Source organism: Sus scrofa, chromosome 13 (assembly GCF_000003025.6).
Source record: "Sus scrofa isolate TJ Tabasco breed Duroc chromosome 13, Sscrofa11.1, whole genome shotgun sequence".
NCBI classification, from domain to species: domain Eukaryota; kingdom Metazoa; phylum Chordata; class Mammalia; order Artiodactyla; family Suidae; genus Sus; species Sus scrofa.
In genome coordinates this window covers 162,284,729-162,304,473 of record NC_010455.5, presented here as the reverse complement: position 1 = coordinate 162,304,473, position 19,745 = coordinate 162,284,729, and the positions used below count along the sequence as shown (strand labels likewise).

General features: G+C 38.7%; 1 protein-coding gene across 1 annotated transcript in view; it reads right to left on the bottom strand.

Annotated features, from left to right (window-relative positions):
• The window catches only part of GABRR3 (gamma-aminobutyric acid type A receptor rho3 subunit), a 38,393-nt gene that overhangs the window by 14,986 nt on the left and 3,662 nt on the right, over nt 1-19,745 (bottom strand). Inside the window, exons 2-6 of the mRNA XM_021070697.1 lie at nt 15,858-15,925; nt 11,457-11,680; nt 7,687-7,769; nt 6,599-6,739; nt 721-873 (exon numbers count right to left, since the gene is read on the bottom strand). Coding sequence (XP_020926356.1) covers nt 721-873; nt 6,599-6,739; nt 7,687-7,769; nt 11,457-11,680; nt 15,858-15,925 — 669 coding nt within the window. The remainder of the gene's footprint in view (nt 1-720; nt 874-6,598; nt 6,740-7,686; nt 7,770-11,456; nt 11,681-15,857; nt 15,926-19,745) is intronic.

Below are 19,745 nucleotides of genomic sequence, written 5' to 3'. Positions count from 1 at the left end.
AAGGGAAGTGGAATGATTCGGGTTCCCATTAAGCAACATGTTATTGAAGTGCTTAGCTTGGCAGCTCCACTTTGTAGGGGCTCGATAACTGCTAAATGGGTCTGAAATTGTTCCCATAAGTCTGTATGTGGGAGAGTGGCATATAACTAGCTAGACAGAGAAGATAATCACACCTGTTAACGAGGCTGGCAATGTCTCTCTAACCTGAAATCTTATCCACTAAGCGTCATCATACCTAAAATTCCACTGTGGTTGCTTCCGATTCTGGCATTTAGGTTAAGCCCTAATTTCTAAATAACACTCGTTTCTAAGATCAAGCAACCCCTTCTCCAAGAAATAATCTATTCAGGTACCAATAGTATGGTATGAATTAGTGTGAATTGAATTCTTCTGTAACATAAGGGTTTGTCAGAGAAATGAACTTGGGCAAGAGATAGGAAGATTTTCCTGAAAGGGAGAAGAGAGACATTTGTAAAGTGAGGCTGTTGTTGCTTCATCATTTTACCCTCTTCACCCTCTCTTTGGTCAGCTGGCATAGACGTCAGATTTAATGACTGCCCTGAGTTTGTCAACCCAGATACTGTATTACCTTGACAGCACATCTGTAGCGATCCCTACTAAACCACCACTCTCTTTCCCTCTCCACTTACCACCGTTTTTATCTACCTTCCCCAACATCTCTCTCATATTAACATTTCACAAAGGTGCAGAAAGACTTACCCAGGGAAACTCTTGCAGGAACAGCTCTTCGGTCAATCCAGAATGAAACCCAGGAAAGCATTACCATCAATATAGCTGGGAAATAAGTTTGCAGCACGAAGAAGAAAATATGCCTCCTTAGCACAAAGTTGATGAAGAGCCTATTGTACCAACTTAGGAGAAAAAGCCAAAGTTTTCATAGCACAGGTTTCCTCGGGGAACCCCCACACAGGAAGCAGTGAACCGACCTGCTTCTTGAGACTCTGTGCTCATAAGGAATGTAAAACTTAACACACTCACCGTTGTTTACCCAGCACTGGCGCAGGACTCCTGGGCCTGGCACTCCACCCAAGTTTTGTTGAACTAACCCATACTGCAGTCTGTTTAATGATCTGACTGAAAGATTCTCCTTTAAGTTTCATACCTGCTGTTCAGAGATGAACTGTAATTATATTTTGAAGGATGGCCTTTAAAGACCTTTCTCCAAAATATATTGTGTTTGCAGTGTTTCTGCAGGTGAAAAAAATCTTTAGTACGTGACCGATGGCTGATGCAATGGCCAATAAACCATTTATTAGCTATAGCAAATGAAATGAAACATTTTATCTGGAGGAAAAGATTCACCATAGCCAGGTCATTGGATTTCAAGTTAGGCTCCAGACAGCTAGGGATTCAGAGAGGGACTGGGAGAGGGAGTACCCATAAACCATTTTTATTATTTCAAAGTTTCACGGGCACCATTAACTTATCAATGATAAATCTGCCAAAAAGCAGCCAAATCATATTTCTTTGCCTCTTGTTGGAATTATACAAACTCATGTTGGTAATATTATTTGATTCTCAGGTTTCCTTTTTCATATTGGCTACAAGGAAGCTTAAAGTCATATTTTGTACAATCTACATGGCTTCTCTGAGTGTCTTCTCTAATAACCATATATTATATTCTATATAATAACTTATCCTTTTTTTACATTTTTCTTTCTCACACATTTCTTTTTCTTTTCTTTTTTTTCTAAAGGGCTGCACCTGCAGCATATGGAAGTTCTCAGGCTAGGAGTCCAATCAGAGCTGCAGCTGCTGGCCTATGCCACAGCAATGCTAGATCTGAGCCTAGTCTGTGAACTACACTGCAGCTCGTGGCGATGCTGGATCCTTTAACCCACTGAGTGAGTCCAGGGATTAAACCTACATCCTCATGGATACTAGTTGGGTTCATTTCCACTGAGCCACAGCTTTTTTTCCTCATTATTATTATAATTTTTTGTCTTTTTAGGGCTCCACCTGTGGCAGATGGAAGTTCCCAGGCTAGGGGTTGAATTGGAGCTGTAGCAGCTGGCCTACGTCACAGCCACAGCAATGCCAGATCCGAGCCACATCTGTGACCTACACCACAACTCATGGCAATGCTGGATCCTTAACCCACTGAGCCAGGCCAGGGATCGAACCTGTTTCCTCATGGATACTAGTCAGACTCATTTCCACTAAGCCTTGATGGGAACTCCATTTTTTTTTACATTATTTTTGAAAGTAACTCAATGTCTTTATTACTCTTGTTAGAGCCCATTTCATTATGGTTTGCAATTGAGAATTTTGGTTATGGTTGTAGAGTGGAATAATAGCATCTCTGATGTTATAGCTCCATATAATTATTACGAGATTAAAAGAGATAAAGAAAAGCTGTGAAAGTACTTCATAAAGAAAGACAAGTTAGTGTATATGGTTTTAAGTCTTGAAATAAATTTATGTAGCGAGGTCCTTTTTTTTTTTTTTTGGCTGTGCCTGTGGCGTGTGCACGTTCTCTGCATAGGAATCAAACCCCTACTTAAGCAGCACCAGAACACTGCAGTGACAATGCTAGATCCTTAACCCGCTGTACCACGAGGGAAGTCAGGAAGTTCCTTCTTTACTTATAACTTTCTGAATAATTTTTTTTTGGCAACCATGAAGGAGAAATATTATATTGTCCTGTGGTTCTTCTGGGAAGGGGAGCCCAGGGATAGTTTTGTTGTTGAAGCTGTAGCCAGGAAGAGCTCCATTTACCAACCAGGACAGATACTGCTGCTTTGGAAAGATGTGGAACCCTCACTTTGGGTAGTGCAATATATAGAGTCTGACTCCAGTTTTGATATTTGACTGCTGATAGCTCTCTAATACACTTCCCCTTCTGCTCCACACATGGGCAAGCTAGGAAGAAAGCCAGATGCTCCCTCCTTTGGCACTAGTGGGAAGATTAAACCATGCAAACACAGACTCATGGAAGGAAGTCTTCACCCCAGCCTTACTTTCTAACTACCATAAAACCCTAAGCCAGGTGCCCCTCCCTGTTCTCTCAAGGCACTTCCCTATCTGCTTGCATCCTCCCCTGTTCTCTCTCTAGAAAATCCCATTATGGAAGAAATAAATCTCTTTATACCCTTTTGGTATGCATGTGGCATCACCAATTTTGACCTGAGAACCAAATTTTGGGTGGAAGTTTCCATCCATCGCCATCAGGTTTCTGCACAGCAGAAATAAGGGGTGTTTATGAAAGAGAGAAAAGACTGGAGAGTTGGCATCAAGAAAATGGAAGAGATGTAGAGTAACTGGGGGGTCAGTCCAAGACAAGGATCAAGAAGGTTTTTACAAATGGAGACTGCCACCTTCAATGGCCTGTTGATGCTAAGGCTTCATTCTGCATTGAAAGAATAAAGGCAATGATGTTGATAAAAATGGTGAAAGTGATGGCTACTAGCTAGTATTTTTTAAGTATGGCAGACAATATTCTAAGTTAAATATGGCAGACAGTATTCCAACTTATTAAAATCTGTTATGTATCCTCACAGTTCTATGAGGTAGAGCGTATTATAAAATTAGCTTAAAGATGAGAACTTGAAGCTGAGGGGGATTAAACAACTTGTCTAAGGTCAGATTTCTAATAAGTGGTAGAGCCAAGATTTGGACTTACATGGTGTCTCTCCAGAACTTGTACTTTTAGCCACTACTTTATGCTGCAACAAAGAATAATTGTTCAATGCATCCTGTTGGGGGAAGGGTAATTTTTTTTCCTTCTAAATCAACAGTGCATGATTTTGAGGAGCACTGAAAGGGGTGAGGGGCAGAGGCCCTCACCTGCTTATTAATATTGGCAGGCATTGGGGAAGGCAATGCCAAGGGGAAAAGTGAGGACCTGGTGGTTCAGCTATCAAATGGAAACTAAAGTTCTATAACTATAATTATCCTTTTTCTATATAGCTTATTTTGGAGTGGTGGTTACAGTGGTTGTTTTAATGATAGGAATGAAGACAAAATATAAAATATTTTTGATGAAACTAATATGTTTAATCTGAGAAAAGTACTTGAATTTGACTCTCAGAAGACCATGTTTCATAATTTTTGGATAAAATGAGGCAGAACTATCACCTACGTATGACCTAAAATAAATTTATAAATGCCGATTTCTTTCTTTCTTTCTTTCTTTCTTTCTTTCTTTCTTTCTTTCTTTCTTTCTTTCTTTCTTTCTTTCTTTCTTTCTTTCTTTCTTTCTTTCTTTCTTTCTTTCTTTCTTTCTTTGCTTTTAGGGCCACACCTGCAGCATATGGAAGTTCCTACACCACAGCCACAGCAACTGGGGATCCAAGTTGCATATGCAACCTACCCCAAAGCTCATGGCAATGCTGGATTCTTAACCCACTGAGCAAGGCCAGGGATTGAACCTGAGTCCTCATGGATTCTAGTTGGGCTTCTTATTGCTGAGCCACAACAGGAACTCCTATTAATGCTGATCTTTCTGACACCTCAGAAATGGTTGAATGAACTCAGATGTCATTACTGACTTGATATTTAAGTACTACTTTCAAAATGCTTATTATTGTTTTTATTTGTTTTGGATTTCATTTAATTTTTCTTATTAAAAATGTGCCTATTGTAACAAATTAAAAAATACAGAAGTGCTGAAATAAAATTGAAAATCTCCCCAATATCTATACTTACTTCTGAGTTATCTATTGTTAATCTTTCAAGACATTAAAAAACTATATACTTTAAAAAAATAACAAATATTTTTTTTTACTTGTTTTTTTTGAACTTTATTATGAAAACCATGGATATTTAAACTTAATTCTTTTTTTTCATTTTTCTTAAAAAATTAAAATGTTGGAGTTTACACTGTGGTGCAAAAGGAACTCCCCAAATGGTATTTTATATGGGTTCTGCCATAAGTGACCCAGAATGCTAATAACCAGAGAAGAGGAGGCCACTTGTAACTTTAATCAACAGGGATCAAGAACAATTTCTAAAAAAGCCTTGGATAAATGTTGTCACACCAAAACATGTCTGTAAAGAGGCCCTGTATGTCTGTCATAGTAAAGAGTATATAACACAGGTCCAATTTGAATAGATTTTCTATTTTGAGCAAGATGCTCTTTATCGATTGATTCTGCTGCTGTTTATAGAATGCATATCATGCGCCAGGTAACTTTGAGGTGCTGGGAGGAAACGAATGAGGCAGATAGATCAGGTCAGGCATTTAGACAATAAAGCAGTCAAATAGAGATGTATCTCAGGAAGTGGTTAGTGCTGCAAAGACAAATACAGGGAGGGATGGAGAGGAGGGAGGCCTGTTCTAGATAGGATGGCTAGGAACGCATTCTTTGAGATATGTGAACAAAGCCCAGAAGGAAATGAAGTTGGTCATGAAAGATTGGGGAAAAACAGTCCAGGCAGAGAGAGGAAAAGGCCATGGCAGAAACACTGCAGATGGAATGAGACAGTATTTGAAGACAAGCAAGAAGTGGGGAGAGAAGGACAAGGTGGAGGAGGCAGGGGTGGATGGTGAGGTCAAAGCCTTAGGCAGAGACAGATCATTCAGGGCCTTTTAGATCATGGTGAGAAGCTTAAAGTTTCCATCAAATGGAAACTTTATGGAAAAAGACTGGAGGGTTTTAAACAGGAAAGAATTGTGGTTTTAATGTTTTCAAAAAAATACTGTCTACAGTATTAAGAGTGACTAAAGGGCCTGAGTGGAAGCAAGACATCTAGTTAGAGGTGGTTACATGAGGAAGACAGAAATGTGACAGATGGTCCCTGACCTAAGATGATTTGACTTATGGTTTTTTGTTTTTTGTTTTTTTTTTCTTCTTAGGGCCAAACCTGTGGCATATGGAAGTTCCCAGGCTAGGGATCAAATCAGAACTGCAGCTGCTGGCCTATACCATAGCCATAGCAACATCAGATCTGAGCCACATCTGCAACTTACACCACAGCTCATGGCAATGCCAGATCCTCAACCTACTGAATGAAGCCAGGGATTGAACCTGCATCCTCATGGATACTAGTCAGGTTCATAACCAGTTGAGCCACAATGGGAACTCCTGACTTACGATTTTTTTGACTTTATGATGGTGTGAAAGTAATACAGATTCAGTTGAAACTGTCCTTCCAATTCTGAATTGTGATCTTTTCCCAGGCCAGCAATATTCTCTTGTGATGCTGGGCCTGTGATCGTGAAAATAAACAACTGATACAGTGACAACCATTCTGCACCCAGACAACCATTCTGTTTTCCCCTTCAGTACAACGTTTGATAAATGACAGGAGATAGTCTACACTGTATTATAAAATAGACTTGGTGGTAGATGATTTTGTCCAACAGTAGGCTCATGTAAGTGTTTTGAACACCTTTAAGGTGGGTTACACTAAGCTGTGATGGTCAGGAAGCTAGGTATATTAAACGCATTTTCACCTTTAATGGGTTTATTGGGAGGTAATACCATCTAAGTCAGGGAGGATCTGTATCGAAAGGTGAAGGATGATATGACTGGCCAAACAGGATGCTTGTTTGGATTCAGATCTTTCCACATGAGCTTGGCAAACAGTATATGTTCAATAAATGCTGATATACTGTCCACATAAAATACTGTACCTGTGCTGCTATAGAAAGCAAATCCACTGGATGCACTGAATTCCTCAATGAAGAACTGAGACAGGGAGATATGGTCATCAGTGTTTAGGGACGTGTTTCCATGTTTCCAGTACAGCATTAGATCCTCCTCATTGTAGGCATCTAAGACAAGAAAATAACATACTCGTAATTAGAATAAGCTCTTGTAAGTTCCATGAGGTCTGGGAACATGTTTTATACAGTTCTGTATCCCCAGGGTCTGGTCCAATGTCATGGTTCTGAAATATATGTTTGCCAACAGACTAATAATACCCACACCTTCAAAAAGAAAAAAAAAAACCCTCCAAGAATTAGACCCTAATTACTGACACAGTCTAGAGGCTTTCTTGGGCCCACATGATGCATTTAAACTCTCCAAATAGCTGCTCCTATGGCTGTGCACTGTCATGTCACAGCACTGCCCATCACTCACAGGCCTGATGCTAAGTCTTGAGGGCCCTTAAGTTTTGTAGCTCTCTTGGATGAAATCCCAAAGTGAACTGGGCCTGTAAATTTTTTTTTTTTCTAAAATCAAATACTGTTATAGTTTTTAATGGGTTTGGAGGGGGGAGTGTCTACATAGGAGACACTCATTGAGATCCCCAGCATTTTACCTCCAGTACAAAAAATTATAGTCAGCTTTTAAGATGTCATGTCAAAAATAGCTGGTGGGTCAAATGACAAGGCTTTGATTAGGGGGTCTCTGTCTAGAGTTGGGTTTTTCTGGAGAGCCCAAGCTCCTTAATGAGAGATTGGGATTCATACAGGAACATAAATAGCAGAGCTTTCCAAATTCATTAGTCTACTTTAGTAACACTAGCAAGAATACACCTTTTTTAGGGAGCTGTTCCTTTAAAATCATTGTGGAAACTGCAGAATATATAGTTTAATTTTTTTCATTAAATATTTTTCTCTCATTTGGGAGACAATTTGCCATCATTCTTAGTAACAAACAATTTTGGATAAATATATTTAACTTATGTAAAGATGTTCAAATGCTTGTTAATATGCAAGCATGTGATAATATGTTCCAACCATGCATACTCAAGCCATCAAGAAGTAAGACTTACAGCTTTCCAGTTCAAGGGAACAATTTTGAGTGTCAAGAGGAAACCTGCTGAAATCCATAAAGCACATGGCTGAAACAGTTATCCTATAAAAAGAGCGAGAAAAAGGAAACTGCAGATTGTTTAACCAAATGGTCAAATGAGCAATGCAGCATTGAAGCTCTCTTACACTGTGCCTGTTTTGTGTAGAGTTTTAAGAATAATGTGAAACAGGCATTACCATTTTCTACCCAAGTAACCTTAAGGAAGCAAACCCAGGAAGGGGGGTGATTTGCTTAAGACACAGAGTTAACGAGTGAATTCCTGCTGTAATAATTGCTTCTGATCTCACCATTTTCCTGATCAGCTTCCTCTGTATTTTCTGGCTCAGATGTTTTCAGAAAAACACACTTCAAAGTGAGAAGACTTTTAAGTAGTTTTAAATATTTTCTGCCTTTTGGAAGATCCAAACTTAAAGTTTCCAGTAATAACGAACTGGAATGGTAGTAATAAAAAACTCTGGATAAAGAGGTTTCTTTCACAAAGCAAGTTTACCTGAGGAAATTATCTTTCCAGGAGTAAGGGGAAAGCCTAGGGCATTTTCAGTTATAGATCTATGTGCTCAATGTGTAATTCAGGTACTGTTAACTCAAAAAGTTTGCATACTGATGAGGACAGTTTTTTTTTTTCGTCCAAATTTTATGTTCTCCTAGATTTTCCTGGCTTCAAGCAGAGGCTGCTGTACTATGGTTCCGCCTCAAAGTAGGAAACTTGGTACCCAAGATCAGAGGTTTATAAAAGCCCCCTGAGCAAGTCTGCAAAAACCAAAGACAACAGCTGCTTCTACCTGTGGTGTCCTCAAGTTAATCAAAGTAGAACCATTGTATCTGCTGTGGGCTGAATCAATAGTCATGCAGCAAAAGGCCAAACCAGGGAGGTGTCTGGATGACTCTGTGTCACAAAACATACTCATTTTGGCATCTTCCTGGTACTTTAAATCTGAAAAGGACTTTTGAAGTCTTTGAGTTCACCCTTTTAAGAGTACACATGAATAAATTAACAACCAAGGAGATTAGGTAGGCACTGCTAAAAAAAAAACTTATTCATGAGGCTTGTTAAAGAATGCTAAGACTGACTCTATTTAGAAGGACTACTATAATTTTTTAATAGGGAAGAGAGAGTGGGCTCAATTCCAAATATAACAAGTGGGAATTTATAGCAAAGGAACAGGGGGTGGGTGGGGGGTGTCACTGGATGGAAAATTACCAAGAGGAAACATCAGAGGTCAGGGATTCCAGCTAAATGGACGTAGCAGGATTCTTGCTGAAGGCGGGGTGGGGGTGATCAGATGTCAGCTGGAGGTTGGGGGGTGGGTAGTGGATGAGGAACCTCATCAGATAGGGAGGCTGATAAGATATGGAGAATAGGTGATTCTGATTAAATCAACTTAGCCCAGACAAACAAGGACGCTCAAAATCAGAGCCTGGGTGAGAAGAGAGTTCAGAGGAGACTGAGTATAATTTGGTCAGGAGAAAATCTTTATCAGTAGGTGGTGTCAGAATCAAGCCTGAAATCAGGTGACCTGGCTCCAGGCTTGGACTGGCTTTGCTGTCAGTTGAACTAGCTGTGCAGACAATTTTGAGCCCTTCTCTGTTTGGGGCTCTCCAGGACCAATTTCAGTTTCACAGGAAGGACGTATAACGCATCAAAGCTGTTATACTAACTGTTAATGGTTTGTTGCAATGAAAGGATACCAGCTAAAATCAGCAGTGAAATAAGGTGCATGGGGCAGGTTCCAGCAGAGACCCAGGAGCAGATTTCCAATTGTCTTGCTGTAGTGGAGGTATATGGGCAGAGCTTATTTCTAGTGATGGTGTGTGACAACATGCAGGGAGTACTGCCAAGCATGGAAGTGACATGAGCTTTGGGGTCCAAATTATTAGTTGTGAGTTGGTCCCACAGTTCTCGCTGAGCTTCCCTAGTCTTCAGCTCCTCCAGAGGTCAAGTTGATACTATGTGGCTCAAGGCCTTCGGTAAACAAAGACACGCTTATCAAACAGGATATTCCAAGGGTTTGTAGGTTATTTCCCAGGAACCAGACAGGAGCCAAATCTTTCTCTGGAATGTGCAGGGTAAGGACAATCCACTGAATTAATTCTTTAGTGGATATCCCTTCATCAAAATAATTAAGTTAACACAGGTGATTCCTTGGCCAGATGGTGCTTTTGGGTTTCTGATTCCTAGTAAGGCTTAACTTTAGTGCTTATTGGAGTCCTATGCTACTTTTGATTTAAACATCCTATGAAAATTTCTTTTAACTGCATTAAAAAAAAACACTGACAGTGTTTATGAAATGGCTGGTAACAGCACCTTTGTATTGAAATGAGCAGGGTGTTTTTTTTTTTTTTTTTTTTTTTTGCCTTTTTTTGGCTATTTCTTGGGCCACTCCCGTGGCATATGGAGATTCCCAGACTAGGGGTCTAATCGGAGCTGTAGCCACCGGCCTACGCCAGAGCCACAGCAACGCTGGATCCTAGCCGCGTCTGCGACCTACACCACAGCTCACGGCATTGCCGCCGGATCCTTAACCCACTGAGCAAGGGCAGGGACCGAACCCGCAACCTCATGGTTCCTAGTCGGATTCGTTAACCACTGCACCACGACGGGAACTCCAGCAGGGTGTTTTTAAATGAACAAAAATAATCTATTGATTTCTTTTTTTCCACTGTAACAAATTACCATAATCTTGGTGGCTTAAGACAACAGAAATTTATTCTCTCCACAGTTCTGGAGGCCAGAAGTCTGAAATTAATATTACTGGAGTGAAATTAAGGTGTCAGAAGGGCCCCGCTCTCTCTAGAGGCTCTGAGGAGGAAATTCATTCCTTGCCTCTTAGCCACTGGCTGTTGCCCGCCTTCCTGGGCTGGTGATTGATCACTCTAGACTCTGTCTTCAAGGTCGCACTGCCTTCTACTCTTCCATGTGTGTCAAATCCTTCCTTCACCTTTCTCTTACAAGGATACTTATGTTGCATTTTGGTCCCAGCCAGATAATCCAGAAAAATTTCCCTATCTCAAGACCTTTAATTGAATCATATCTGCAAAGATTTTTTTCCCCCCAAATAAGTTAACCATCACAGTTTCCAGGGTTTAGGAGATGGATATCTTTTGGGGAACTTTTTTTTTTTTTTTTCCCAGTTTACCACTTAATCTTTCTATGATTTCTAGGACATTAAAAAAAAAAAAGAATTTCTTGGATTTACCAAATATTTTTTAGATTACCTATGATAAGCCACTCAGTAGGCACTGGACTCATTAGGCTAAAAGAATGTATGGTATATTAAGTGTAGAGGGCCATTACAGCATAGTTTCAGAACAAATGCTTTAAATTAAAAAATTTTTTCATTTTCAAAATTTTTCAAATGAATAAATTAGGGATGGTGACTCTCCCTTCCTGTAAAAAATGAAGGATATAGTTAACAGAATTACTTAGTTAATCCAAGAGTTGGTGACGAGGAAAAGCAATTTTGTGTAGCTATAAAATTGTAGGCTAGACTCTTAAGGCTTTCCATAATTCAGCTCTACCCTGTCCAACGTCATTTCCTATCATTCTCCAACATATGCCCAGAGTGGATACAGTTAAACTTTAAAACCTAGAAGTTAGGACCAAGAAAAATCACACATTCTGCTTGTGCGCCAAGCTCCAGCATTCCTAAATACAGCACTATTGTGAATTTAGCCTGAAGTGAGACCCACTAACTTTGGTGTGGATGGCGTGGTGTAAGGCAGCCTCACCTGACACTGAAGAGGACGTTTCCATCAGGGTGTACACGCAGCATGATGTTCTCCACAGTTGTATCGTGGATGAAGGATCTTTTAGAATGGACAAAAAAGATATCAGGCACCCAAATCTTTTTGATTAATCTGTGGTCAAAGGTCATGCTTTTGTTGGTTTTGCTAGGAAAGGAGAGCCTTTCATCTTTCCAATAATGCCTGAGATAAAAAGTCATTGTAAAGTCCTAGGCAGAGAGAAAAAGAGACAAGTCAAAGCCAGCAGGAATACAGTTTAGGATGACCCACTGATACTTTAGTCTTGACTGGTTTCTGTGGGTGTTAATGACCTATACCTGGATGGCTTATATTCTATTTTCAGGTAGATTTAGAATAAAGCTACAGAGCTTCAGCCACGGAATGAACTATCCCTCACTTGGACTCTGGTGAATGTTGGGAGTTTTTGAAAACTATCAGGTATTCAAATTGGTGAAGGGAGACAGGTTATAACTGTGTGGCATGTCCACCTAAGCACTCGGGTAAATCGCTTGACGAGAACACAGAAGATAGGGACCTGAAACTCCATGGCCCAGTATTTTCATTTGATTTTTTTCTCATTGTAAATAAATAGTCCTTTATAATTGCTTCTGTATCCATAAATTTATAGTATTTTTGATAAAGAAGTCCTCCTCAAGTGGAAGAAACTACAGTCCCACAAAAACCTGGACACAGCATTTATTGGAGCTGTTAGTGGAAACATGTTGTCAGAGGTCCTGAGAAAGAGACAATGAGCTCCCTCAGCTTGAGAGACAGAAAGAATACCAGGAAATGGTGGTGCTGGAATTCTAGTGTGCAAAAGAATTACCCGTCAACTTGGTAAAACGGCACATTCCCCAGAAGCTAGTTCCCAGAGATTCTGATCTGGTAAGGCTCAGGAATTTGAATTCTTAACATGCAGTCCAGTTGTGAGGAGGTAAAGATGGGGGGGGGGGACTGTATTAACACTATTTTAGCAGAAAAGAAATTGATTGGTCAAAAATTTGAGTTTTATTTGGCTCTCAGACACTGCATTTAATGTTTTGTTTGAACAGAAATTCTACTATCTTCATTCAAGTCACTAGGTGTAGGCAATGATCATGTGTTTCACCTTTCCCAGTTGCTTCTTACTATCATTTATTTCCCAACAATACTCAGATTTTTCTCTTTCTTTCTCTCTTTCTCTCCTTCCTTCCTCTTTCTTTCTTTCTTTCTTTCTTTCTTTCTTTCTTTCTTTCTTTCTTTCTTTCTTTCTTTCTTTCTTTCTCTCCTTCCTTCCTCTTTCTTTCTCTTTCCTTTCTGCTTTTTAGGCCACACCCATGGCATATGGAATTTCCCAGGCTAGGGGTTGAATTGGAGCTATAGTCACCAGCCTATGCCAGAGCCACAGCAACGGGGGATCCGAGCTGTGTCCGAAACCTACACCATAGCTCACAGCAACGCCAGATCCTTAACCCACTGAGTGAGGCCAGGGATTGAACCCGCAACCTCATGGTTCCTAGTCGGATTCGTTTCCACTGTGCCATGACGGGAACTCCCAGATTTTTCTTGAATGAACACATATAACAGAACTTTGACATTTATTGCATAAACGGAAGACAAATCTGAATAAACCATAAATAAGTCATCAAATAGTGAGGAGTTCATTTGTTTTTCTTAGGATCAGATAGCGGTACATTGTATTATTGCTCTGGGTGAATCCGGGAGCACCAGCCATGTGTAATTTTGGATTAGGGTGAGGGTGAATAAATAGAATGATTCGTTCATTACCATCATGCTACTCCATAGGGAATTGCGTGAGTTACGGCATGGGTTGGTTTACTAAGCATATGTTAAGAATTAGATACCCAGTTTCCCTAGGCAAACACTGAGCCCATAAAGTCAAAAGGCAGACAGTGGCACATGTATGAAACATCAGCTTTGCCACTAGTTGGCATTATCATGAAAAGCAAGGACTAGTTGAAGGAGTCACTATAAATGAAAAGATTATTTGATTTTTCAATATAAGTAATTTATATCTTCCAGTTCTTGCTTCCTTATGAGATCTCTATTCTCTTTTTTAAAGATTTTCATCTTTGTGGTATTTGCATATTAAAATAATATATAGAATATAAGTTTCAAAACTTAATTCTATGGCAAACACTATATATAAGCTACAGTTGATATATATAAAATAACTTATTCCAAAAAGTATTCCAGGGCAATTTTTTTTTTTTTGTCATTTTAGGGCTGCACCTGTAGCATATGGAAGTTCCCAGGCTAAGGGTCTAATCCCAGCTGGAGCTGCTCGCCTACACCAGAGCTCATGGCAATGCTGGATCCTTAACCCACTGAGCAAGGCCAGGGTTCTAACCCGAGTCCTCATGGATGCTAGTCAGGTTCATTAACTGCTGAGCTATGACAGGAACGCCTCCTAGGGCAATTTTTTTAAATTTCACAAGAATACACCCATAATAGATTCCAGAAAAGGCACTGAAATGCTGGGATTAATGTACATGACAATGTACATGAATTGACTAGATTAGATAAACAATAGACTGAATCTTTCCGGATGGAAAATGGAGTTTGGAATGAAAATAATTCATATCCTCTCTATTCATGGAAGAGGTATTCCTGGTTTTATTTTTAACACCCCTCCCCACCTCCCACAAAAACCAAGCTTCCATATTTAAGGTAGAAAATGAAGGTCAATAAGCATGTGGTTAAAGGTTGCAACCTCAAATGACTCCCAGAACTAGGACCACTCAGGAAACATCAATGAATGCAAAGCAGGATAAATTTAAGAGGAAAGCCAGTTTCCAGGGCAAACTGAAGGGCATGGACCCCATCAGATGGCATTCATACACTGTCTAATACTTTCGGGAGAGGTAGGAAAAAAACCCCTAAAATTCAAACCAAATACAAAATTGATACCACAACCAAAATCAAAACTTATTGAAAGCTGCCTCTTACCAGTAAATACTTGTTAGGGTCCTTGTTATTAGTATTTGTGCATGGCGCAGTGTTGACAGGAAATGAAAGAAATACAACTACAGATGATGATAGAAAACACAATACAACTGAAGAGAACAAAATTAGAGGGCAAGGTGATTCAAATATAAGAATATATATCAATTAGTTAAGAACAAGGAAAGGGACATTGAAAGTTGGAAATTATAAAGCACTTTTTATTTGGTATAGAAAAATATACTAAAGGGGGCTACACGAAGCTCTGAGACATTAACAAATTAACAGAATATGAGCAGAGCTTGTGCATGTGAGTTAGCTGTGGCTATGACTATTTCTTAAAGCACCTGAAAAAAAAACCCTTAAAAGTACTTAAATGAAACACAACTCTGGTAAATTATGTAGACATGGTAGTTCTAGAGTAGGAGTAGAGAAAGTAAAATGGAAAAATTACGGTAGGGGATACTAACATATAAAAACAGTTAAATGGCAAAAACTGGGTTAGGGGAAGGAGAAAGAAGAAACAAAAAAGCAAGGTGTGTAAAATGGCAAATAAAGCAGTAGAAGGCTAAAAGGAAGGTTGAAGATAGTAACAATTGATCAGTTTAAAGTTTTAGGGACAGTGGTTTGCACATAATACTCCATGAAAATGGCAGATTTTATTCCATTGCAAAATAAAGTAAGGCAGTCTCTTCTAGGTTTCTAGAAAATATAAGGGAAAGGACAAAATTTTCTTAATTAAAAATTTTAGTCCCATGAGTTTTTGTTAGTAGATGAAAACTATTACATTTAGAACAGATAAGCCATGAGGTCCTGTTGTATAGCAAGGGAACTATATTCAGTCTCTTGGGGTAGAACATGGCAGATGATAATATAAAAAAGGGAATGTGTGTATATATGTGTGCAACTGGGTCACTTTGCTGCACAGAAGAAATTGGCACAACATTGTAAATCAACTATACTTTAATAATTATTTTTTAGTCCCAAGAAGTTTTAAAAATCCTTTGTCCTCTGCTATTGTTTGTCTACAGATAAGCAAAGTTAGTATTCATTGAAAAATTTGGAAGCATTCTATCAGGTTGTCATCCATAATTTTGTGGGTAAGGACTTTTGGTTATGATTTCATATTTCACATATATTATGATCACCCTTTATTCTTGTCCAGTTGTTTCTGGTTTATGTCACATGGCTAAGTACACACGTCCTACAGTGCTCTACACTGTAAAGCCATTAGAAGGAAAAGAGAAGAAAGGAAAGTGATGAACATTGGAACCAGGGGCAGAGAGCAGTGGATGGAAGAGAATAACACAACTTCAACTTTATTAAGCAAAGGATAAAAAAATAAATTACATATTTAATTAAGATGATTTATTAAAATACCAGTTATTTTGATATTATTGAAACTCTATCCTTCCAGAAAAAGTATCTCATGGATAAACTTACCATATTAACCTCTGAAATGCTGTCAATGCTTTCAACCTGTACATCTATACCCACTGGCACAGGAGACCCTTCAGAAAGAAGAATGGGTAATAGAATGAGGAATCAAGATTATTTTGGAAACATTTAAAGTAGAGAGAGATCAATGTTGCAAATGAATTACTTTCTAAGTTTTAACAATAAACTTTTTCATTATCTACTGATATATTACTACACTTCAGGGAGCGGAGTAGTCATGGAGTTCATGACTTTGGGAAATGTGGGAGCATTTCATCTTTTGCTAAAAAAAAAACCAAAACAGCCTCTTTCACTTGGGCAGTGTGCAGCGGTCTATGTCTAGAGGCACACAGTTATGGTACAATGTTACACAGACATGCCACATATTCAGAAATGTCCCTTCCCAGATAATTAGCAACCACAACCTGCATCTTGGAGGAAGCAAGCATCCTCAGAAACATGTTTGCTGAGAGTGTTTTGAAAGTGAGAATTGGAGCAACTTCAGAGAGACAAGTGCTAAGATTGGTGTAGAGTCGTGTCACACAGAATCAGGCTCATGGGCCCAGAGACCAGGCTGACACCAAGACATTTCCTTGCTACTTCTTACAAAGGCTTTCACGAGCTCCTGTCTGAAGGGATGTGTCATTATTTGGTATTGTGTATGAAATTTGATGCAACATATATATTAAAATAATTTGTGGAGACCCTACTACACTGTTGGTGGGAATGTAAATTGGTACCACCACTATAGAAAACAGTAGGGAGGTCCCCCAGAAAACTAAATATAGAACTACCATATATGTTCCAGCAATTCCAGTCCTGGGCATATATCCAGACAAAACTACAATTCAAAAAGATACATGCACACCTATGTGCTATTGCAGCACTATTCACAATAGCCAAGATGTGAAAACAACCTAAATGTCCCTCAGCATATGAAATAAGAAGATGTAGTACATATATACAATGGAATACTACTCAGCCGTAAAACGAATGAAATATTGCCATTTGCAGCAACATGGATGGGACTAGAGATTCTCATACCTAGTAAATTAAGTCAGAAAGAGAAAGACAAATACTGTATAATATAACTAATATGTAGACTCTAAAATCTGGCACAAATGAACCTATCTACAGAACAGAAATAGACTCACAGACATGGAGAACAGACTTGTGGTTGCCAAGGGGGAGAGGGAGGGAGTGTGATGGACTGGGAATTTGGGGTTAGTAGATGCAAAATTACATTTAGAATAGATAAGCAATGAAGTCATGCTGTATTGCACAGGGAACTATATCCAATCTCTTGTGATAGAACATGATGGAAAATAAAAAAAGAATATACATATACATACATACATACATATATATATGTATATATATATACACATACATATATATATACATAAATGACTGGGTCACTCTGCTGTACAGCAGAAATTGACATACATTGTAAATGAACTATACTTTAATGAAAAATTAAAAAACAGAAAATAATTTGTATATTTACACATATAGTCTTCATATGTTTGCTTTCAACAGTGACCAATTCTCAAATAATATAATCTTCTTAAACAATGCTTTTAACTATTGTTGAAAAAATAGAACTCTTGCCTAGATGGATCCCAGGTGGCTGTTTCAGCCAAGATTCCGGGATTTACAAGGTACAGGCCAGAAAAACTTCCTTCCTGAGGTTAATAATTCACTGAATGTGTAACATGTAGCATATATGTTTAATTTAATAAAGCACCTAATGTAAAAAAGCACATAACTGTTATGTTTTAAATGTACAACACATTATAAAACAAGACATGCCTCGTTAGTCCCTGTCCACCATCTCTGACTCCCTTTGTTAATTGGAGATATTCACCTTCACTTTATCAACACGGAATTCCCTCTTCCATCCCTAAGTCTAAACCTTTAATGTCATTCCTACTTACAAGGTTTCAAATGGCTAAGCACTGGGCCTATCACTAAAACATATTTTTGTTTCAGGCTATAGGACTGCCTTACTTGCATCTTAACCACCAACCACATCCAATGCTGGACTAATTACTTCCTGCATTGTTAATAATGACAATTTTATTAAAATTTATTTAATGATATTTATGCTTAAGCATTAACTTGGGAACAGCTCAATATTGTTCCTTTACCAGATTCAGCTATGATGCTTTTATATTGATTTGTTTGTGTTTTTTCTTTAATCGTTAAAGATATCAAAATAAAAATTCATGAGAAGACCTCATCTATGGCCCTATCTGGCCTTTCAGGATGAGTATATTTTCCCATTAACTATAATTTTCCAAGGGACTGAAGCAATTGGAGAGGTCTTGGAGAGGGAGCACAATATCCTTGAGAAAGTTCTGACATTAGAGTCCAGACTAGAGTTTGAATCCAGCTCTGTGACTCACATGTGATCTGGGGTCAGTAGCATCTTTAAGCTTAGTATCTTTGGCTCTGAGATTTGAGGAGTAGGATTCACCTTGGAGACTTATTTAAGGACTAGAAATAATACACAGTAAACTAAATCAGTGCTCAATAAATGACATAGAAAAATGCTATTGCTACTGCAATTCAGTAAAAAAGCAAATCTGCTCCAGGAGGGCAAACCAGGATTTCCAGTCCTACATGCCAACAATCAATTCCCTTTGCACTAAAAGATGACTCAGTGCTTCTCACAGAGAATCCCTGGATTCTGGATCTCATGACTTTTAAGTAAGACTTTGTGACTGATGACTATCTCTGCAAGCCTGGGGATAGTCTTATAAAGCCACCATATGAGGACATATTCATGCCCTTATTGGACAAGTGCTGGGCCCTTGGGATTGTCTGAAGGTTGGACTGATAGTGGGGTGATGATAACATGGCTTGTCCATTAGGGATGGGTTCCTGGAAACATTTTAGATTTCTACTTTCTTCTTCCCACATGCTTATTCTATTCTTGTGGGATGAGCTCTTCCATCACAAAGGGAAGTGTTTGTCCTCAGATGCCATCTGACCCCATTTTTGTCTCCCTTGCATTCAGTGCCCAATTGCATTTTCTCCTGGGTCTAGGACTGCATACTGTGTTCTGACATTCTGAGGAGACGGTGGAGGATAAGGGCACGTAAAGGCAAGATGTATTTTACAAAATAGGAGCTGAGTCCCAGGGAGAAGGTGGCAATGAAGCAAACAGGTTAAAAACCATGAAATTTGTACCCACATAAACCCAAGTTAAAACCAAACTTAATTTTTTTAAGCCACAGTTTGCTCTTCTGTAAAATAAAGGAAACATGTGGTTTATGTCTAATACAGTTGCTACAAAACTAAATGAAAAAATGCATGCCAGATCCTTAGCTTAACCCTATTCAAATATCTTAACCAACTTACTCAGTATCTATTAGGTCCTGTAATACATAGAACATGATAATAATAATTTCATAAATATTTTTATCAATACTCTATGTAATGCATTTGGAATATAGTAAATGAATAAAATAAAAATAAAAGTCATTAGTGTAGTCTGTGTTTGTCATACAGGAGGACCAGCCTGGGAGCCACGCTGTTTGACAAGCAAAGACTACATCAGTGGCTCTTACGTTAGCTTTTGTTTTGACTCAGTGGCCAGTATCTAGATGTTGAACTGACTTCACTTTAAAGAAACAAAGAAATCATCATCTAAAAGACTTAAACAAAAAAGCCCTTAGTTATGGGAGATGTAAAGGGTACAGAAAACATAAATAAAGAAAATGAGCTGCAATTTATAACCTAAGTTAAACAAAAAGCTCCCCTAAATTTATATCCTCCTGTTTCCACATAATGAGTCAATTAATCTTCCAATGCTTTATAAAAGTAAAAAAACACTTCAGTAGCAGCTGGTTTTAATGTTAAAGCTAATTAGGAAAACATTAAGGCAGG